The following is a 23,319-nucleotide window of genomic DNA, read 5'->3' on the forward strand; positions in this document are numbered from 1 at the left end:
TCTAACTTCTAAGTTTCTAATTCTAACTTCTTTCTATCATTTTTTTTTTTTTTTGTTTGTTAATTGATTTGTTACTTTGTTAGTTGTTAGTTGTTACAACTTACAAGTTTGAAGTTACAACTTACAAGTGATTACAACTTACAAGTTACAAGTTACAACAAGAATTCAAGATCAATACTCAAGTGAAGGGGCAAAGGTGAAGAGAAGACAAATAGACAACTTAGACAAGAATTTGGAAGTTGAAAGTTGGAAGTTGGGAACCTCTTTTAGATTTGTAATTTTAATTTTATTTGTGTGTAAATCTCTCTCTCTCTCTCTCTCTCTCTCTCTCTCTCTCTCTACAAGTGTCACTCAACTCTCTCTCTTTTTCTCATTTTCTTTTCCCTCTTCTTCTCCCTTTCTAGTTTCTACAAGTGTAAGTGTGTAAGTGTGTGTAAGTGTAACTCTCTCTCTCTCTCTCTCTCTCTCTCTCTCCCCCAAGTCCCATCTCTTTAGGCTCTTTAGTCTTTACTCTTACTTACTCTTTTAGATCTACTTCTTACTTCTTAGTTCTTCTTCTTAGTCTCTTACTTTAGTTTTCTTTTTATTTGTAGTTTACTTTCTAGTTTCTACTTAGTAGCTAGCTAGTTACTTTTTAGTGCTAAGATACTAGCAAGTGACAATCAATAATACACATACCACCATCCACCATCATAATGTTTTCTTCCCAATCTTCCTCTTTGAAGCCCAAGTCGAATGACCCGGGTTGGAAGTATGGGCACTACCGTAGTGCTACCGAAAAGACTCACATAGTATGTGAGTTATGTGGGTATGTGAGTTCCGGTGGTATTGCAAGGCACAAGCAACACCTTGCACATTTACTGGGGTCAAATGCAAAAGCATGCGACAAAATTACTCCAGAAATCTGAAGGCAAATCGTGGAGTAAATGGAAAAACAATTAAGAAAGAAATGCGATAGTGCCCTACGTCAGGAGGAATATATGGAACAAGATGCATATGAAGATATAAATGTAGTTAATGTAAATGAAGCTAGTCCCACTCCCCATACTTCGACAGGCCGGTCTAGACCACAAGTACAACCATCGAAAAGAGCCCGAGGGCATGGGCCCATAGATAGATGGTGTAGACCATACCCCGAGGATGTGGTCGACCAAAGGGGTAGAGGGAAAGGGCCGGCTTAAACAACTTTAGAGAACCGGTATAAACAAAAAGATAGAAAAACCACAATTCAATATATTGCTAAGTGGTTTTACCAAACCAGCGTTGCTTTCAACGTCGTTAAATCGAAAAGTTTCAAAGTAATGATTGAGGCTATAGGTCAATTTAGACCTGGGCTTAAACCTCCTTCATATCATGAAATGAGGGAGACATGCCTAAAAACTGAAGTTGAATATACACAATCCTTCATAGCTGAATATAGGGAATCATGAAAAATATATGGTTGTTCACTAATGGCTGATGGATGGACCGATAGATCCGGTCAGTCTCTCATTAACTTTTTGGTAAATTGTCCAGCTGGGACAATGTTCTTGAAGTCAGTGGATGCGTCGGCCCATTCACACACAGGAGAATATTTGTTTTACTTACTAGATAGTGTAGTTGAAGAAATAGGTGAGGACTACGTTGTACAAGTAATTACAAATAACGCAGACTCGTATGTAATGGTCGGTCGTCTTCTTATGGAGAAGAGGCGACGTTTATTTTGGACCCCCTGTGCGGCCCATTGTATTGTTCTTATGTTAGAAGATATAGGTAGATTATTTATAAATGTGATTGCAAGGGCTAGAAGAATCACAGTCTTTATGTACAAACACGCCCTTCTTCTCAGTCGAATGAGAAAACACATTGGGGATAACTTGTTACGTCCAGCAATCACCGTTTCGCTATAGCCTTTTTAACACTACAAAGGCTACATGCAAAGAAATCAGAACTTAGAAGCTTTGTAGTGTCGGCCGATTTTACAAGTGGGCCTTGGTCAAAGAAGGCTGAAGGGAAACGGGTTCAACAAACAATTCTTTCTCAAAGTTTTTGGACTCAAGTGGTAAAGGCGTTAAACTCATCCGAGCCCTTAGTCACCGTGTTGCGATTGGTGGACGGAGATGAGAAGCCCGCAATGGGCTACATATATGATGCGATGGAGAGGGCGAAAAATAAGATCATGGACCATTTTAACTATAGAAATCATGATTACAGGCCAATTTTAGATATTATAGATAGAAGATGGGGCAGCCAAATGTCATCCCCATTGTATTCGGCTGCTTACATCCTTAACCCAGCTTCCAGCAGAAGCACTAACTATGCATATGGTTGGATTTATTGATGTCTTAGAAAGAATAATTCCAGATAGAGGAGAACAGGACAAGATCTCAACTTTGCTGGACTTCTACACAAAAAGTGAAAGGATATTCTCAAGGGATATCGTAATAAGACATCGGACAATGAAATTACCTAGTAAGTACTTCTATGAAAGAATGTTATTGTGCTGTCAACTGTGTACTTAACTCTTACAAAAAGTTTTTCTACAAAGTGTCTCTAAGAGACTAAGACTCTAACCTATACTTAAACTGTTTTTCTCAGCTGACTGGTGGGCTGCCTATGGAGTGGACCCGAATAGGAAGGATCCAGCTTTAAAGAAGCTGGCTATGAAGATTCTTAGACTCACGTGTTTTGCCAGTGGTTGCGAGCGCAATTGGAGCACGTTCGAAGCGGTTAGTTTAGACTGTTTAGTGTTTAGTAATTGTTTTGGTTTTTTGTAAACTTTAATTTTTTAGTGACCTAAGCTAAATTAATTACCTAAATAGATAATGCCAAATGCGCTTTCTTTCTTACAGATTCATACCAAGAAAAGGAATTGCCTTGAGCAAAAAAAGCTCAACGACTTGATTTTCGTTCAATACAATCAAAAATTGCGAGAACGATTCCAAAGTAGGAAAGAAAAGCCCGGTTTCTTTAACCCTATCTGCTTAGATGAGTTCGATGCAGATAACGAGTGGCTCGTAGAGACGGAGGACCCGATATTTGCTGGAGAGGAGCTGACATGGGCACAAGTTGAAGATGTCGTATATGGATCGACACCTGGTGAAGGTAGTAGTACCACTCGAAGGCGAAGGACGGGGGGGAGCCGGGGGGCGAGTAGTAGCCGTTAACCCGTTGATGAGATTGAAGAGATTGAAGAAGGAGAAGGTGATAATGATGATTAAGCTGAAGATCATCCACCATTGGATGTTGATGAAGTATTAGTACGTACAGATGATGAAGAAACAGAAGAAGAAGAAGAAGTGTATGTGGAAGAAGGAGATGACTCGAATGATGATGATGGTGGTGGTGGTGGTGGTGGTGATATGTCACAATGGCTACTAGATCAATGTATATGATTAATGATTATTGATTAGATACATATTAAATAATAAATACATAACTTCTTAATTTTGTTTAATGCTTGTCTCATAAGTCTAATTGTGTTGATGTTGATGTTATTGATTGTTGATTGTTGTACATGTAGTGTTGAATGTTGAATATGGATATTTGATTTTTGTTATTGTTAAATGAAAAATGTTAATTGTTAAGATTTAAAAAGTTAACTATATTGTAATTTGTAAATGTATCATTATCATATGTATGTAATTGGTTGGTTTTATTTTTATTTTTACTTAAATTAAATGTATTTCATGTCCCAATGACATATAATAATTTATTTTGATTTTTCTGATTTTTTTTTTTAATTTTTTGAAAAAATGCGAAGAAAAAAAAAATGCGACCGCATATGCGATTGTGCGATCGCATATGCGCACACGCATATGCAATCGCACAGGATCGCATATGCTATTTGACAACAGTGAGTTTGCCCCCCACCTTCCTTAAACAAAAGGAAGGCAGCTAATTTAAGTATTTATAGTTATAGACTAAGTTACATGAACATTTTTAACAAAGAAAGTAAAAGACCAATGAATCTCTCTCTTTCTCTTTTTTTTTTTAATGTGTAGGTGGTCCTATGGGAAGATTTCTTACTCCTATAAGAGAGGAAGGAGATATAAGAATGAGTGTTCATGGTGTGGATGATGTACATGCAGATGTAGATGCTAATGATGATGATGAAAGACCTAGACCTGGTGACGAAGTGAATGAGGATGACAACCACGATGATGATCTATTAGATGTAGATGACCTTTAGAGTTTAGACGCTAGAGTCTAGAGACTATTAATTGAGAATTTGAGATATTGATTTTGAGGAATGTGACATTTGTATTATACTTAATGCTCTTAAGTCTCAACTTTAGGATTTTTATTTTGAAGAATGTGACATTTATATATTTTGCTTTTTTTCTTGCTATTTAATATTTATCATATTTTTCTTTTTTAAAAAAATAAAAATATATAAGTATTATGTAGCTTACGCTACACGTTACGCTATTTCGCTACACGCTACGGAGGGTTGAACGCTACGCAACACGCTACCGCTATTTAAAACACTGGTCTTTTTTCCCATTGTTGTTCGACCCTTAATCATGTTTTCCTACTCAGATTGTCCCTACGCTAATCTCTACTAAGGAGAAAGTAGTGCAAGTAGCTAGGGAGCGGGACGTGGCCGAGGCGGCTCTTAAAGAGAGGGCAACTGAGATCGAGGCCTTGACTAAGGCTCTTAAGGAGAAGACGGCCGAGGCTGAAGCTTTGAGGGAGACACTAAAGTCCACTGGTGAGGAGCGAGATGCTCTAAAGATCCAGCTGGCGGAGGCCCGGGAGGAGGGTCTGGTGATGGTTGAGCTTAGCGGGACAAAATCCCATCTTGACTCCGCGAAAGGTGAGCTGGAGAGGGTGAAGGCTCATCTTGCGTCCGTCGTAGCTGACACCATTGGTTTGACAGCTGAGCTGAAGAGGGTGAAGGCCAATTCTGCTACCGAGGTTGAGAAGGCCTTGGCTGATCAACAGGCCGAGTTTAAGGCATCTCTTCCGTCGACCAAGGCCGCTGCCGTTGAAGAATACAAGGCTTCGGCGGAGCGATCAGGCGAGGTCGACGTTATCTACAACTGCGACTACGATACCTGTGTCGAGGACGTCAAGCGCTTATATCCTGACCTAAACTTGGACGCTCTCATCGGTGATGAAGCCGCAGAAGGACCCTCCGAGCAAGCCCCCCCATCTGATTAGCCCCCTCCTCAGGTGGACTAAATATCATTTCTCCTTCTCTTTTAAAATTTTTTTTTTTAATTTTTTTTTTTTAAGGTGAAGAAACTTTAAAACAATCTTTTGTTAATGGTTGGAGAACATTTTTACTTTATTCTACTGCCTTTATATTCTTATTTAGTAGAAATGTCGAGCCATGTGTTCATATGTAGTGGTAGCATGATTGGTTATGTCATTTTGTTTATTCTGTCTGTCAACATAGTTAATGATCCAACCACGTCTTTAAGGGTCAGGTCGTCAGAGGAGCACTTCCCCTGCATTTAAAGGGAGATCCTCGATAGAACGTGTAATTATAGTTAATGATCCGACCGCTTCTTTAAGGGTCAGGTCATTAGAGGAACTTTTCTCCTAATATCGGAGATCCTCTGTAGTGTGAGTAGGTGGATGCTGTATTGAGTCAGAAATTTCCTTACCGAGGAATTTTCTTTTCATCTTATTAATAACATCAGGAAGAGCTTTACATAAAACGTAGGCAATTCCTAACCTCGGTCGCTTTTCTTTGCGATTTATTTTACGGATAATAGATCTTTAGATGCTTGGCGTTCCACGGATGAGGTATGGATCGGCTCTCTAGGTCTTCAAGTCAGTAAAAGTCGGGCTTAGACGCGTTGATTATTCGGTAAGGTCCTTCCCAAGTTGGTCCTAAGGCTCCCATTCCGAGTTCCGTGGTGTTCTGGAAAGTCTTGCGGAGGACGAGGTCCCCTGGCCGAAATCATCTGACCATGACCCTTGAGTTGTAGAATCGAGCGACTTGTTGTTGCCGAGCTACAATTTTGAGCTTAGCCAGCTCTCTTGTCTCTTCAAGGAGGTCGAGGCACATGACCATCTGCTTGGTGTTCTGATCCTTAGTGTAAGATCATAAACGTGTTGTAGAGAGCCCCATTTCCACCGGGACGACAACTTCAGCTCCGAAAGAAAGAGAACGGAGTTTCACCAGCTGAGGACCAAGTCGTAGTCCTGTACGCCCAGAGTGCAAAAGGGAGCTCCTCGGCCTAAGCACCTTTTGCTTTCTTGAGCTTGGTTTTGAGATGATTCTTTATTATTTTATTGATTACTTCGACCTATCCGTTCAATTGGGGGTGCCAAGGTGACGAATAGGCATTCCGGATAGTGGGCTTTTAACACATGCCACGGAACCTATCATTGTCGAACTCTCCCATTGTCCGAGATGGTGTGTGGGATACCAAATCAACAACGATATTCTTCCATACGAAGTCAGTGACTTTTTGCTCGGTGATCCTGGCCACGGGCTCGGCTTCCGCCCACTTCGTGAAGTAATCGACCGCCACAATCGCGTATCGAGTTTGCCCTTTACCTGGAGGCAACGGCCTGATGATGTCAATGCCCCACTGAGCGAACGGCCAAGACCCACTCATAGGGGTCAACTCTTCAGTGGGCTGCCTAGGAATAGCCACAAATTTCTGGCGCATCTCCAAGCAAAGTGTTTGGCATCTTCTTGGAGGGTCGGCCAGAAGTAACCCTACCGGATGACCTTATGAGCTAAAGCTCGTCCACCAGAATGATTGCCACAGATTCCTTCATGAATCTCCCGCAGGACGTAGTCGAACTCTTCTAGTCGGAGACATCTGAGATAGGGCAAGGAGAATCCTTTTTTATACAGGATGCCTTCGATGATCACATATCGAGCAGACCTGAGCTTAAGTCGTTGCGCTTCCATCTTGTCCCCAGAAAGTTTTCCTTGATGTATTTAAGGTATTCCGTATCGGTAACGATGGCCGTAACATTCACCACCATTACCGATACGGGTATCGGCCATAACGACCGATACGGGGTGTAACGACCCTTACAACCCCCGTAACGGTTGAAAATTTTCTTTTGCCCAAAAAACTTCTGAAAAAATATGTAGAAAATCAAGAATAATGTAAATATTTCAAATATGTATTCATTTTTTGTTTTGAACATGTTTATGGTAGTGTAATGGTCCACTCTTTAGTGAGAGTGTTGTATCAGGCTGTCTAGTGAATTGTTTAATATGATTATGTCTCTAATGTTTACACATCACAGTAAAGCATTAGAACTAGAAATCAGAAAAAGGCATAAATACTGTTTTTTTCAATTTTTTGAAAAAAAGGCCCTCGGAGAATCTATTTGCTCAAATCACTTCAATCCACAATTTTAATCTTAAAATCTATAATAAGAGGTTGAAATCTGTTGTAAAATGATATAGGAGAGTTTTTGGAATGAAAAAAAAAGTGAAAAAGAGGAGAAAATTGAATTTAAATAGAAAAAAAAGAAGAAGAAGAAGTGATCAATTTTCAACCATTATGGGAGTAACGGTCGTTATGCCCTGTAATGACCTTTATGGCCACCATAACAGCTGATACGGTCTCAAAAATCTAACCGCCCCTTTACACCCCCGTATCGCGTAACGGTCATGGCCGTTACCTATACGTATCAGCCTTTACGAGCGTATCGTAACAGATACGGAACACCTTGGATGTATTCTATGATTGGGTCCATCCAACTTGGGGCCGTGCACACGGGCTGGACGATTTCCTGGCCGGTCCTACCAATGCTCAGCTCTGCAAGAAATTCTATCGGGACGGTCTTCGGGATATCTCCTTCAGTTGCATCTGCCAGTTTTGCAAGGGCATCTGCCGATGAATTTTCTGCCCTTGGGATAAACTTGACACCACATTTCTGGAATTTACCGATCAACTCCTGAGCTTCATTCAGGTATGTGATCATTTACACCTTTGTCGCTTGATATTCTATTGAGATCTGATTGACAACAAGTTGAGAGTCACATCGGACCTCGAGGATTTGGGCCCCCATGGTGGCCGCAAGTCGGAGGCCTGCCAACAGTGCTTCATACTCAGCCATATTGTTTGAGGTGCGAAAGCCGAACCCTAGAGCATACTGGATGGTCGTTAGATCGGGAGCTAAGACGACGATTCCGGCCCCGCCGTGCTTAGAATTAGACGATCCGTCTACATACAGTGTCTAGGTGCTCAGGTCTACTTCCGTTGTTTGAGCATTCTCGGTCAGCTAGACGAGTCCCACATTGTTCGCTGACTGGCTAGTTTCGCAGGCTTCACCGTCTTGATCGAGTCGGAAAGTTTTTGAGCTGTCTAGGACGGTTTTATTCTCCTGAGCAGTAAGTTCTACAATGATATCAGCCACTGCTTGGCCCTTGATTGCGCTTCTGGGTTAGTACTTGATATCGAACTCGCCGAGCTTGATTGCCCATTTAGTTAGCCTTCCTGATACTTCAGGCCTCTAAAGCACTTAGTGGAGAGGCTGGTTAGTCAGGACTACTATGGTGCGGGCTTGGAAGTAAGGGCGGAGTTTTCGGGATGAGATTATTAGGGCTAGAGCAAGTTTCTCTAGATCCGGATATCGGGTCTCGGCCGGGACTAGGGCCTTACTGACATAGTACATTGGGCGCTGCTTCCCTTCAAATTCTCGGATGAGGGCCGAGCTCACCGCTGAAGCAAAGACCGCCAAGCAGAGCAACAGTGGTTCTATCGCTTCCAGTTTCGATAGTAACAGTGGTGACCCTAAGTACTGCTTTAATTGTTGGAATGCCCGCTCACAATTCGGGGTCCATTCTGCCTTCTTATTGCCCTTCAGCTGTTGAAAAAGGGGGAGGCACTTGTCAGTTGCCCTGGAGACAAAGCGATTGAGGGCGGCGATTCTCCCAGTGAGACATTGGATCTCCTTCACGGTCTGAGGGGAACCCATGTCCAACAGAGCTCTGATCTTATTAGGATTTGCTTCAATTCCTCTCTCACTGACTTGAAAGCCGAGAAATTTGCCTGAGCTTACTCCGAACGCGCATTTGGTCGGATTTAACTTCATTTGGTATTTCCTCATAATTGAGAAAGTCTCGTCGAGGTTGGCCAAGTGGTCAGCGGCCTTGACGCTCTTAACTAACATGTCGTCAACGTAGACCTCCATGGACCGTCCGATTGCTGGGCAAACATTTAGTTTACCAGCTGCTGATATGTAGCCCCTGCATTCTTCAGTCCGAAAGGCATGACCTTATAGCTAGAGGCCTTTGTCTATGACAAAGGTCGTTTTCTGCTTGTCGGACAGGTGCATCGCTATCTAGTTATATCCCGAGTATGCGTCCATGAAGCTCAAGAGTTCGTGCTTGGCCGTGCTATCGACCAGCTGGCCGATTTTGGGGAGGGAAACCTGTCATTGGGACATGCTATGTTTAGGTCAAAATAGTCGACGCAAACCCGCCAGTTCCAGTTGGACTTCCTTGCCAAAACGATGTTGGCGATCCACTCGGGGTAGTATACCTCTTCGATGAACCCAGCGTCCAAGAGCTTGCCAACCTCTTCGGGGATCGCGGCATACCGCTCTGGCTCAAACATCCTCCTCTTCTGCCTGACTGGTCTGCAGCCCGGGTCTACATTTAGCTTGTGGACCATCACCTCGGGGTTAATGCCCGACATGTCTTGATGAGACCAGGCGAACACGTCGCTATTTTGTCGGAGGAAGCTCATCGTTCGCTCGCGGTGGTTGGGAGTCAGCATTGACCCGACCTGGACTGTCCTGGTCGAGTCGGCCTCATCGAGGGGAATGGTTAGGAGGTCATCTATCGAAGAGGCTCTTTCCGAGGAGTCTTCCCTAGGGTCGAGCAAGTTGATCTTAAGGGTTTGCTTGGACATTTTTCTCCTTAGCGCGGTTGAATAACATTGTCAGGCCTCGCGCTGATCTCCTTAGAGGTAGCCGACTCCGTCCTCAGTAGGGAACTTCATCATGAGGTGGTATGTAGATACCACGGCTCTCATGGCGTTGAGAGATGGTCGTCCGAGAATGATGTTGTAGATCAAAGGGCAGTTGACCACAGTGGTGATCTGATTCTTTCCTTCCCCAGCAGTAACAGGAAGTAAAATGGCACCTTCGAAGATGACCTTGTCTCCTACAAAGCCATGCACTAGGGTTTTAACAGGTCGGAGACATGACCTGTCAACTGCCATCTTATCGAATACCTCGAAGAAGAGTATGTCGCCGAGCTACCCGTGTCCACGAGAATGGTACACTTTCCAATTAGCTATGGTCATGGCTACAATAAGAGCGTCGTCGTGCGGGTGCTGGATGTCGCGGGTGTCCTCCTCAGAGAACGTTAAGCTACACGGGTGCATTCGCTGCTCTTTAGATGGTCTGCTAGCAAGATGAACATAGTGGCTCAGGTCAGTACTCCGAGCATGAGCCTTTCGAGCCTCATTTGAATCTCCACCCCCGGCAGGGCCGCCACAAATGCTACAGATTTCGAGGCCACCATCGGTTGCTTTGCTTTGTTGCTCATCCTTCCAAACTAATCGTTCTTCTTTGACATACTCCCGCAAATGTCCGTTGTAGATGAGGCTCTCGATTTCTTCTTTGAGATCAAAGCAGTCACTGGTGCTATGGTTGTGATCGTGGTGGAAGCCACAGTATTTCCTCTTGTCTCATTGATCTGCGCTGGTTTTCATGCAACTCAGCCATTTCAACAGCAGTTGATCTCGTACCTCTAGAAGGACTTGTTCTGGTGAGGCGTTGACGGGGGTGTACGAGCTGAAGCGGCTCTCAGGACGCTTGCTCAGTCATTGCCCTTTAGTTACATTCTCATCCGACCTCTTCTTGCTTGAAGGCGGTTGGGAAGGAGCTTCCTCTCGGCGTTTCCTATCTTTTGCCGAGCTTTCGTAGCTACGAGTGACCTTTCGAGAGCTGAAGAGGTCTTCGGCATTAGAATACTTTTGTGCTCGATTCATGAGCTCCCCTAGTGTTGTTGGAGAGTTTTTCCCTATTGAGAAGAGGAACCTTCCTCTGAGGCCGGCTATCATGGTGGTCATAGCTATCTTGTCTGAATAGTCATCTACTTGTACCGCTTCACTGTTGAACCGCACGATGTAACCTTTCAGAGTTTCCCCCTTTCTACTTGATGGTGAGCAGATGAGTGGACGGCTTCCGGTATTCTTTCCCGACAATGATCTGCGTCAGGAATGCTTTGTTGAGGTTGGCGAAGGAGCTGATGGACCTCGGCTTCAACTACTTGTACGAGCTCTGTGCGACTCCCGTCAAAGTCAGGGAGAAAGCACGGCACATGATCGACCTAGAAGCCAACTAGAGTTCCATCCAAGCCTTGTAGGATTCCAGGTGCTCAGTAGGGTCCCCGGAACCCGAATACGGGGTAACGGGCGGCATCCGGAATCTTGAGGGTAAGGTCGAGCTCATGATCTCGCTGGTGAATGGTGGTTTCGTTTCCTCCATCATTGCGTCTATCGTGGTCGGAGTTTGCGCCTAGTATGCTTGGCGCATGACGTCAATCTAGCCTTGCAGCTCGTCAAGCTGGACCTCCCAAGGATCTTTGTTTTCAGCGACAATTTCGAGGGCCAGATCTTCCTCGGGAACTTTTCCGCGCCTTTTCTTTTCCAGTTCATGACGCAGGTCAGAAGGTGCCAACATCGAGGTCCCTGAAACGTGGGACGGTGCTTGGGTAGATATGCCTCGGGATGCTTCTCTTCGAGACCCAGCGGGTGCGGAGTCTCCGACAACTATCGGGGCCATCGCCTCTTGATTAGGGAGAGGAAGTTGCCTTTCCAGCAATTGTATCATTTGGCCGAGCTCGTTGGCCAATGTTTCGACTTGGTTTTGCAAGGAAAGGTAACGGCCTCCTCGGTTCCGAGACCTTTGTGTCGATCCTGTACGAGCCGACTTTACCTGAAGCTGAGAAGATGAATTTTGAAGGTTATGTTGTCCAGCGGCTCCAGGCTGGCAGCGGAGAAGAGGGGAAGCACTTTCTTTATTCTTTTCGCCATTACTTTCTCTTGGTGAAGCAAGAACGGCTTTCACATCGTTCCCACAAAAGGCGCCAATGTGTTGATGCACAAATCTGGGCTGCCCTCTCCCAACTTCCGAGCACCTGCACAGGAAAGAAACAAAGGAGACCCTAACTACTAGAGCAGGGGACCCTCCAATGCCAAAGTCAGGCTAGGAATCTGGGTCTAGTCGTGTACAAGGGGTTTTGGGCAGGAGATTTTGCGTACATCTCCTTATCAGTGATTCTTTTATTTATAGTGTTCATAGGACCACGTGGCCCGCTATCTTAAGCACTATGTCAGTCGTTAGGCGAGATGTGCACTAGTGATGAATGTTGTCAGTTATCCTGGAATCGTGTGTAGGGCGATTACTTTTGTCGTGAGTTACTGGGGAGGGTCTCGCACCGAGCTAATATTGACCGAGCTCCATTGGTCAACTGAGGACGATTTGGGCCGAGCTCATCGGAGTCGAGCTCTATCGACCGACCGAGGACAATCCGAGCTGAGCTTATCCGAGCAGAGCTCCATTGTTCGACCGAAAACGATCCGAGCTGATCTAGTCATGGCTAAACCAGTCCGAGCCATTGCTTGGATTTGATCTCCTGTCGGATCTAGCCGCTCTCGATGGCCCCTTCGCTTTGTCAGGTCATACATCCTTTGGTGGGCGCGAGCGAGCAGGAACTTGGGACCATGCTATGTTGAGGGCTGTATTCGTGGGAGCGGACATCAGCTTCATGCCAATTTTCCTTGGTGAAGTGTTTCGAGGTCGAGCATTCGTCGGGTCGAGCTGACCTTGAAGGTGGTCGGACTATATTTTGCCATAACATAAAGAATAAAGGAGAGATGAGGAAAGAAAAGTCAAGAACAAGGTGTGTAGAGATTCTCCGTTTCTCGTGTTTTTATTTTTGTTAAATCTCTTTTTATTTCCACTTCTCTTTCAACTTCAAGCATTTCCCTATCATGCTCATTACATGCATATACTAAAGTTTATGGGTTTCAGGAATTCCAAAGCATCGAGACCCAGCACTCAAAAGAACCATTTATACCGATTATTGAGTTCTTCCTTAGTTTCTAATAACTCTCGAATAGTTCAACCTCTGGGATATCATGTAGAAAACTAGTTGACACTAAAATGTGTGCCTTGAATGAAGTTCTAGTTAACTTTGAATATGTTAAAGAAGAGAATTGGGTGAGAGTGAAGATCTTCAGAACTAATTGCATATTAAGGGGTAAATAATGCAAGATGGTTGTCAAAAGTGGAAAGTATGGAAACATGGTTTCTAAATAAATAGTCGACAAATTTTCTCAAGTAATGGTCAACAACCTCCTGTGAATCTGGGAAAAAGCATCCACAACCCTACAAAGTCGCGTGTTTCAAAGAAGGAAAATGAGGTATATGTTTCTAGGTGATGCATTGTTACTTTTTTATTGGAGAAAGGTACAGATTTTACAGTGAACATCAGAGGGTAAATTATGTAAGATGGTTATCAACATTAGAAGGCAACAGAACCATGAACTGGTCAACAAACTCATATTAATCTAGGAAGGGCATCCATAACCCTAGAAGCTTGCCTGATCTTAAGAAGGCAAATGAGATTATTGTTTCTGGGTGATGCTTTTTCTTTTTTTTGGAGAAAGTATTATGATAGTGCATGTGTGATTTTGAATCAGGGACGTAATAATCTACTGGGTCAACATTGATTGGGAAGTAATGCAAGACCAAGGTGTTCGGAATCAGTTACATATCGACCGATACGTAACGGTAACGGCCGACATCGTTACGCGTTACAGGGTCGTAATGGCCACCCCCCTGTTCTTGTAACCGTAACGGCCGTTACTGCCCAGTAACGGTCAGGGCGTAACGCTCAGAAAAACGGCTAGTTTTTTTCTTTCTTTCTTTTTAAGCTCCGATTTTTCACATTTTTTGATACTTTTCTTTTTCAAATTCTTTTTAAACCATTCTATTGCAAATTCCGACCACCCTTAGCTTGAAATTAAGGATCAAAACAAGTTATGTTAAGGATTTTCTTGATTCGAAGCTCCGTAGGCCATTTTCCATAAATTCTTCAAAAATAAGTATATTTACTTTTTATTTAATGTATTGTTGTTTTAATGGTAGAATATGATGTGTTAATCATATTATAACATATTAATGTCCATTTAACAGATTATTGTTGTGATTTTATATATTTTTATATTTTTTTCTATTTACACATTATTTTCGGCCATTTTTTTAATTTGAAAAATCATTTTTTATTCAATATATTGCTGTTTTAATGGTAGAATATGATGTGTTAATCACAGTAAAACATATTAATATCCATTTAACAGATTATTGTTGTGATTTTATATTTTTTATATATTTTTTTCTATTTACGCACTATTTTTGAACTTTTTTTATTTCAAAAAATCATTTTTTATTCAATGTATTGTTGTTTTATGGCAGAATATGATGTGTTAACCATAGTAGAAAATATTAATATCCATTTAACAGATTATTGTTGTGATTTTATATTTTTTTCTATTTTCGCACTATTTTCGGCCTTCTAAAAAAAAGAAAAAAGAAAAATCATTTCTTATTCAATGTGTTGTTGTTTTAATGGTAGAATATGATGTGTTAATCATAGTAGAACATAATAATGTCCATTTAACATATTACGGTGGTGATTTTATATTTTTTTCTATTTTCGGTCTTTTTCTTTAATTCGAAAAATCATTTTTTATTCAATGTATTATTGTTTTAATGGTAGAATATGATGTGTTAATCATAGTAGAACATATTAATGTCCATTTAACAGATTATTGTTGTGATTTTATATTTTTTTTGTATTTTTTTCTATTTACGCACTATTTTCGGCTTTTTTTATTTCGAAAAATCATTTTTTATTCAATGTATTGTTGTTTTAATGGTAGAATATAATGTGTTAATCATAGTGAACATATTAATGTCTATGTAACAGATTATGGTTGTGATTTTATATTTGTTTTTTCTATTTACGCACTATTTTCGACCATTTTTTTAATTCGAAAATCATTTTTTATTCAATGTATTGTTGTTTTAATGGTAGAATATGATGTGTTAATCATAGTAGAACATATTAATGTCCATTTAACAGATTGTTGTTGTGATTTTATATTTTTTTCTATTTACGCACTATTTTCAGCCGTTTTTTTTTTTAATTTGAAAAATCATTTTTTATTGAATGTATTGTTGTTTTAATAGTAGAATATGATATGTTAATCATAGGTGAACATATTAATGTCCATTTAACAGATTATGGTTGTGATTTTATATTTTTTTCTATTTTCGGATTAATGACTTTATGTTTATATTTTCTGATTTTGGACAGGTTTTGGAGTTTCTTAGGGTTTAGAACATAAAATCATTTTTATTGATTAGATTCAAAAGTTCGAACTTTCTGTTATTAATCTATTTACATTAGGTTTTCGAGATTTAAATTAATTAATTTATTCTCCTATAAAAAGTAAAAACCGTATATAAATTTAGAGAATCGAGTAGACTCACAATCTCACATAGACATAGGTCATATCTAATCTACCTAAGGAAATGTCTGGATCTGGCCAACAAGTGAGGATATTAGATGGCAACATTGTCAGAAGGTAGGTGGTACTAGGCACCAAATGAAGTGCAACTATTATAAGAGACTAATAATTGGTGGAATTACGCGTCTCAAACAACATTTGGCACATCGAAAGGGTCAAGTTGCGGGATATACTAGAGTACCAAAAGAGAAAATGATTTTAATGCAAGCCAATTTGGATGAGTCGAAGGGTAAACGTGCCGCTGGACGAAAGAAGAAAGATGAGATTTTGGATGCGGCCTGACAGGAGGTGTTTGGTCTTGAATATATGGGCGTTCGTGATTAAGATATTATTAATTCTGACAAAGATTCAGATCAGGAATTAACTATAGATTGGAGAGAGAGCTTGCGTCTTGCTTGTGAAGAGAAAGAACGTCGCCGCATGTTTGGCTCGAGTGAGTCAATACATGATACAAGGGGGGCAATAGGAGTGGGAGGGCAGTTGGGAGTGCAACTGCTTTTGCAAGTGTGGGTGAGGGGTAGGTTTGGTGGGTTACGACATTTGGGAGCCGACGAGAGGCATCTTCACGTGATGACCCTATACATTTGGATGAAAAAGTAAATGAGCCTAGAAGACCCTCCATTGATCCAATCCTGTTTAGGAAAGAATCAACTAAACAAAAGAAGATCAAACAAGTGTGGAGTAGAACTTCTTTTAAAAAGCTAGGTTGGGCAGTGGCAAAGTTATTTATACATGCCAACATACCTCCTAACATAGCCAATTCTCCTCATTGGCAGGTGATAATTGATATAGTAGCAGAAGCAGATGAATGAATTAAAGCTCCCACGACTAGGGATATTAGGGGGAAATGGACAGATGCAGAGTATGCGGATGTGAAAGCATACATGATTACCTTTAAACCTATATGACAGGCCGGAGGATGCACGATCATGTGTGATGGTCGGACTGGCCCAACCATATGGTCGGACTGGCCCAACCAGACACAGCATAATCAACTTCATGGTGTACTACCACTTAGGAACTGTATACCACAAGTCAATTGATGCATCAACCACAACAAAAAATTCTGATTATATTTTTGGACCCAATGGATAGAGTTGTGGATGAGATTGGAGAGGAGAATGTGGTGCAGATTGTAACAGATAATGAAGCATCATATAAGCTTGCAGGACATAGTAGATGAAAAAGAGACCATATATTTTTTAGTCACCAGGTGTTGCCCACTGTATTGATCTTATATTGGAAGATATTGGGAAGAAGAAGAATGTTAAGGAAATGGTCGAAAGGGCAAAAGAAGTGACAACTTTTATTTACAACCATAATCAAGTAGTTGCAATAATGAAGAAGTTCACAAAGGGACGAGAGTTGGTGAGGCCTACGGCAACTAGATTCGCAACAAACTTTATAGCATTAGAGAGTTTACACTAGCATAGGGGAGAGTTGAGTGAGATGTTCACTTCCCGAGATTGGCTCAATACAAAACATGGGCAGAAGAAATCAGGGATACCGATTGAAGTTGTGAACACCATACGGGACAACAAATACTGGAAGAGGGTCAAGTCGATCGTAAAGGTGATGGAACCACTAATGAGGGTACTCCGTCTTGTTAAAACCGACGAAGCACCTACCATGGGCTTCTTATACGATGCCATGGATAAGGTGAAGTTGGCAATTCAACGTGATTGTAGAAGCTGGGAGTCTTATTGGAAGATGATCGATAAGAGATGGACGAGACAACTCCATCACGATCTTCATGCAGCAGGTTACTACCTAAATCCTAGGTACAGATATGCCCAATTATTTGTTGCAGATAATGAAGTTCGTGTCGGGCTAAATAATGTGATAAAAAGATTAGAGCCTAACTTAGATATGCAAATAAAAGCGTTGAATGAATTAGATACATTTAGAAATCACCTGGGTAGCTTTGGAGATGCTCTTGCACAACATGGAGTATCTAGGTTGCAACCGGCCGAATGGTGGATGAATTTTGGAGAGAGTACGAAGGCTCTCCAAAAAATTGCAGTATAAGTTTTACGCCAGACAACATCTTATGCTAGCTGCGAAAGGAATTGGAGTTGTTTTGCACTTACTCATTCAAAGAATAAGAATAGATTGTAGACTAAAACGTTGGATAGACTTGTCTTCATGCACTACAATATGAGGCTAAGAATGCAACGACATTATAGGAGCATTACAGGCGCCGATTACACAAACTACTGTCCAATAAACTTGGACAATATTTATGATGAGAACGACCAACTTCTACCTTGGTTGGAAATAAGGGAAAAGCAAATTGAAGAGAATAGTGAAGAATTGGAAATTGAAGACCCACCAATACGCACAACGTAACAAGAGAGTCGTGCAGCTATGTTGGACCCAGAAAGAGGGGCAATTTTTATGCCAAGTACGGCTCAAGATCAACGAAAGAGTACGAGCAGTGGAAACCTAACCGTGTCGGATGATGGTAATAATGACGCCCCTACCCCTGGTGCTGACACTTCTGGTGTTATTCAACACACCATACAGTCGTCTACAGATCGCGAGGCTGATAAACATCGACAAGGTAGTTGCATGAGGTCAGACTTATGAGTGTACTGAGTCACGATACAGCTAGCAGGAGGGTAGGTCTAGTGGTGCACCGGGTCCGAGAGGTCCAGAACATCAACAGGCCCATGGTCCTGGGCATTATGATGGATATTCTTATGGCCAATTGGATTATGATTATAGTTATACTGAGCATGTTCCATCACATTCATATTGGAGTAGTCCTCCCGATCCATATCTATATGATTATAGATATCCAGATCCAAATCCAAGTTATTCATCACAGACACTCTCAATCTCAAGATTTTCAACAACCTGAGTACAGGCACCAGTATGGCCATTCGACGGGCACTAGTAAATATCCTTACTCAGAGTCGGAATCGTTGCCTAGTCAGGATCAGTCATCCTCTGGTTTCGTTGACCTGGTATTTCCTTTTGGCACTAGATATTATGGATATGCAACACCTCCGCCTATTGGACAGCTGCAGCCTGACGATGACGATGATGTAGAGGTCGAGCAACCACAAAAAAACAGATTTTCATTTTGGTGGTGACTTGTGAATTTATTATGGTAATTGTAAGTATATATTTGTATTAAGGTAAGTATTGCATTTGCAGCAGTACCCATTAGTCCATTACCCACACATTCACCAAGCAAGCACATACTTGACACTCCCGAACTTATATTTAAAATAACTTCCCTAACAACCAATCAAGTAATCCTTGATCAAGTTGCAGGGAAGTATATCAAACATTACTATTTTTTTTTTTAATATTCTTGACTTGGGGATGATAGGACAGGAATCACAGCGACATGATAGGAGGAGAAGTCTCTGACATGTTGAAGAATGAAGACTTTAAAATAAAATGAACATTGTAATTTATGCAAGTCTGGACTCTAGTCTAGACTCTAGAGTAGATACCTCACTCCTCAAGTACGTTAATAACTTAATATAGAATAAATTATGAAAAATAATTGCAAACACCTACACATGTAAGATATTTTGATATTACATTCATTCTAATATATCTATCATTGACAGTAAATGGTTAGAAAATTAAATATATGAGTTTTGTAGTCAAATCTAGGTTGTCTAGTTCATAAATTCATCACACTGTCCGATAACTTCTCACCAAAGAGTGGACCGTTACACCACCATAAACATGTTCCAAATTATAAATGAATGCATATTTGGAATATTTAGAATATTCTGGATTTAATGGATATTTTTCCATAATTTTTTGACGAAAAAAAAAATAAATTGCACCTTACGGGACCCGTATCGGCCGATACGAGGCGTATCCATATTGGTAACGATGGGCACCATTACGCCCACCGATACCGATACAGAACACCTTGTGCAAGATAGGAATATGCTTTCTCATTCACAAAGGATACACGTTGAATTCCATCCAATGAAAGAAACCATCATGTTTGACACGAGTGAAAGACATTGAGTTGCACCATAAAGAGTTGTGTAAACAAGAGGAAACTGACATAGTGTCTTACATGTTGAAATGTTACACCTTGACAAGAAAAGTAGAATTCATCTGGACCAAATTTTCTCCAATCTGAGAGAATTATGTGAATAAAACTGCGGGGCAAACACATTGGCTGGTGAAACCAGTTAAAAGTGGTCAAAGACGAACCAAACTAGTCTTTTGAAGGTTAAATGCAAAGACTGCAGCCAAAACGAACATATAATGACAAACATTTGTGTTTCCAAGGTGCAATTCAGACTCAAGAAGCTGTGAAAAGCTAGATCTAAAAATTCAGTCAGGCTAAACCATTGGTCAAACATGTTCTACGAATAGTAAAAAATGATCGAAGGATTGGAAAATGAAGTTGATCAGAGACTGGGAGAATACAGAATAAAAACTAGGGAAATTCTATGCTGGAAACACAGTACTGGTATCATCCAAAACATGCAAATGAAGAAGGCCTCTAAGAAGCATAGCTTGACACCTGTTAGTCCATTATATTATTCTGAAGATTGCAATAAAGAAGATGTTATGTTGGGAGGAGGTTTGTGTTTATTTCACTCTTTCGGAAATGAGTTCTGAAATTTATGAAGATTTTTTTTTTTTTCTTTTGCTTCTTCAAGAACTCTTTGATGACAAATTCTTAATTAAGACAAGAAGATATTGGAAAATTTCAGTCCTTGTTAGGCCTTTGCTGCTGTCGCATAAGAATTGTTTATCCCTACATCTACCAGTTCCAACTGTTAATCAGAAATGAATATAGAAGATGGGAGATGGTTTGTGAGGCCCTGACAGCATAGTTGCATCTCATCGACTCTGTTCAGCTACATACCGGTTCATTATCGATCTTGAGCCAGATGTATTGTCCATTTGAAATCCGGGTTGTTTCCAAACCACCCAATACACTTGTGAATGGTAGGAATGCTGGAAATACTACATTATTTCCATTGCAAATCTTACCTGCCATCCGACAGTGAAAATTCATCATTGTAATGGCTAGGTCATGGCCTCTTCTTCATTTATTCCATGGGAGTTAGTGCCTACCAAGAGTCAATTAAATATAGGCCTTATTTGATTACCCGTTTTAAGTAGAGAATTACCATCCAGAATTGGAAATTGCTATTGTCAAGGTGGTCCATCTTCTAAAAAATAATGCCTTGTATGGAATAATAAGTTAGAACTCCAACTGTATCCTGAAGGACATTCGGAATTAGGTCCCTCCACATTGTCCTTACAAATATACATTTTATACTTATAACAACAACAACATCAGAAGGGGTTGGCTCCTTCAGATATATGGTAGCCTGTTTACTGTACATTTTCCCTCCTTACTAAATTTTATTTCATCTCTTGTACATGAAAACAAAAGATGGATCAACATGGATGGACCGAAGAAGAGATGGCTGGATTTGCAGCCATCGTATCTGCCACGACGGCAATCATTGCTACGGGAGATTATTGTCAGACTATTTATTCCAGGCTCCTTCTAAAAGTGGCAATATTGAACAAGCACGCATAATAAACGGGATTATTAGATCTCGAGACAATGACTGCAAGGAGCAGTTACGAATGAACAAGACGACTTTCTGCCACTTATGCGTCGTTTTGCGAGATCGGAATGCATTACCAGATGGAAGACATGTCAGTATGGAGGAACAACTGATTATGTTCCTTCATACAGTCAGTCATAATGTGCGCAACCGTGTCATAGGCCATCGGCACATAAGGTCGGGGAAACTGCAAGTTGTTACTTCTCCAGGGCATTAGATGCCATTGTCTCATTATATCCATAGTACGTGAAACTTCTTGGCCCCCTGAAACGTCGACAGAAATATCATCGAACCCGTTTTGGAGCTCCTACTTTCAGGTTAGAGCAGTTATATTTAAATTTGCCTTCTATGGAGGCTTGTTATCATATACACCAAATATTAATGCTGACACACAATTATACATAGGATTGTGTTGGTGCAATCGACAGAATGCACATACCTGCGTTTGTCCCAACATTAGAAAGTGGGACCTATCATAATCAGAAAGGAACAATTTCTCAAAATGTTATGGGTGCTTATAGTTTTAATATGAAGTTCATATACGTGCTGGTCAGATGGGAGGATTCTGCATCTAATGCACGAGTACTACATAGTCTAACACATCAGCATGATCCACTTAAAATACATAAAGGTAATATGACTAAACTTTATCATCATTAAGACTGACTTCAAAAGCGTTGGGTGGCAACAATTACTAATTGCCTGTATAACTCCATGTAAGAAAATACTACGTTGTAGATGTTGGCTATGCATATTTGCTTGGGTTTATGGCTTCGTATCATGGAGTGCGCTACCACCTCAATGAATTCCATACATGACACAACCCACAAAACATGAGAGAATTATTTAACTATTGTCATGCCCAACTAAGAAACATTATAAAGAGGTGTTTCGGAGTTTTAAAAGCTTGATTTCCCATCCTATAAAACCGTACCTCAATATGACATGTTCACATAGGTGAAGATTGTGATTGCCTATTGTTTGCTTTACAATTTGATCCGTACTTTTGAGGCTGACGACATTGTAGAAGATGACGTCGGTCCTTTTCATGTATCAATTAGGCTGAATCCATCACCTATGGACATATCTTCTACTGACGACGTGCACTTGGTGGTAAATGTTACACAACGCAAAAGAGACGATTGGACAGCTCTTTAAGACGATATCGCAAGTAGGATGTGGAATGACTCACATCCTGTCGGTCATAGGTTGTGAAGTTCACATCATCTTATCTGTATTAACCCCTTGCGAATGACATGATATGTTGGTAGTTTTTTAATTGAGATTTGGAATATTTATATTATTCTAGATTTTTTTAATATGGTATTTTTTGAATAGAGATTTGGAACATTTATATTATTCTAGATTTTTTAAATAATTTTTAAAGGATTTTTCAAGCAATTGTAACGGTCATTACAGTAGAAAATGGTTTGATGATAATAATGTGAAGAAAAGAGGAGAAGATTGAGAGAGGAGGAGGAGAGTTTGGGAAAGATGTTGTGTTAGGTTTGTTTGCCCTAACACACAATATTTTATTATAATAGAGCATATGGTACACCGCAGGAGAAGAGGAAAGTGTGCACATGCATTGATACTAAAAGGGCCACTAACCACACACACAATACACTAGCATTCTCTATACTCCCCCTCAAGTTAGAGCATAGATGTTGATCATGCCTAACTTGTCATGAACACGATGAAAAGCATTTCGACTCAAGGACTTTGTAAAAACATCAGCAAGTTGATCCCCAGATCGAACAAAATTGGTGACGATTTCCTTAGAAGCTACTTTCTCCCGAATAAAGTGACAGTAGACCTTAATATGCTTGGTTTGCTCCTAGAAAACCGGGTTACGAGGAATATGGATGACCGCTTGGTTGTCACAGTGAAGAGGAACAGGATCCGAAAAAGGATAATTAAGTTCTTCAAGAAGGTTGCGAAGCCACACGAGCTCACACGTCGCATGAGCCATAGCACGATATTCTGTTTCAATCGAGGACCGAGCAACAACCGGTTGCTTTTTGCTCTTCCATGTTATAAGATTGCCACCTTGGAAGGTACAGAAGCCGGATGTAGAGCGGCGATCATAAGTACTACCTGCACAATCAACATCGGAATAGCCAGAAAGATGAAGATGACCATGCAACTGAAAGTGGAGGCCAAGACCCAGGGCTGATTTTAGATACCGAAATATGCGATAGACAGCCGTGAGATGGGAAGTA

At 40.9% G+C, this 23,319-nt stretch overlaps 2 protein-coding genes across 5 annotated transcripts in view; one reads left to right on the plus strand and one right to left on the minus strand.

The window, feature by feature from the left end:
• The window catches only part of LOC131258284 (ras-related protein RHN1-like), an 81,549-nt gene that overhangs the window by 52,602 nt on the left and 5,628 nt on the right, over positions 1-23,319 (minus strand). The window lies entirely within an intron of this gene.
• On the plus strand, positions 2,287-3,324 carry LOC131258285 (uncharacterized). Its single transcript, XM_058259508.1, has 3 exons — positions 2,287-2,451; positions 2,578-2,708; positions 2,832-3,324. The coding sequence occupies exons 1-3, from the start codon at positions 2,298-2,300 to the stop codon at positions 3,144-3,146; spliced, it is 600 nt and encodes a 199-aa protein (XP_058115491.1). The 5' UTR covers positions 2,287-2,297; the 3' UTR covers positions 3,147-3,324.

Source organism: Magnolia sinica, chromosome 10, assembly GCF_029962835.1.
Source record: "Magnolia sinica isolate HGM2019 chromosome 10, MsV1, whole genome shotgun sequence".
In the NCBI taxonomy this organism is placed as follows: Eukaryota; Viridiplantae; Streptophyta; class Magnoliopsida; order Magnoliales; family Magnoliaceae; genus Magnolia; species Magnolia sinica.

Bases quoted from the DNA above. Each gene is read 5' to 3' on its own strand.
- LOC131258285 (XM_058259508.1), top strand. From the start codon at position 2,298: ATGCATATGGTTGGATTTATTGATGTCTTAGAAAGAATAATTCCAGAT. The intron at 2,452-2,577 runs GTAAGTACTTCT...TGTTTTTCTCAG, and splicing joins TCGGACAATGAAATTACCTA to CTGACTGGTGGGCTGCCTAT. The intron at 2,709-2,831 runs GTTAGTTTAGAC...TCTTTCTTACAG, and splicing joins ATTGGAGCACGTTCGAAGCG to ATTCATACCAAGAAAAGGAA.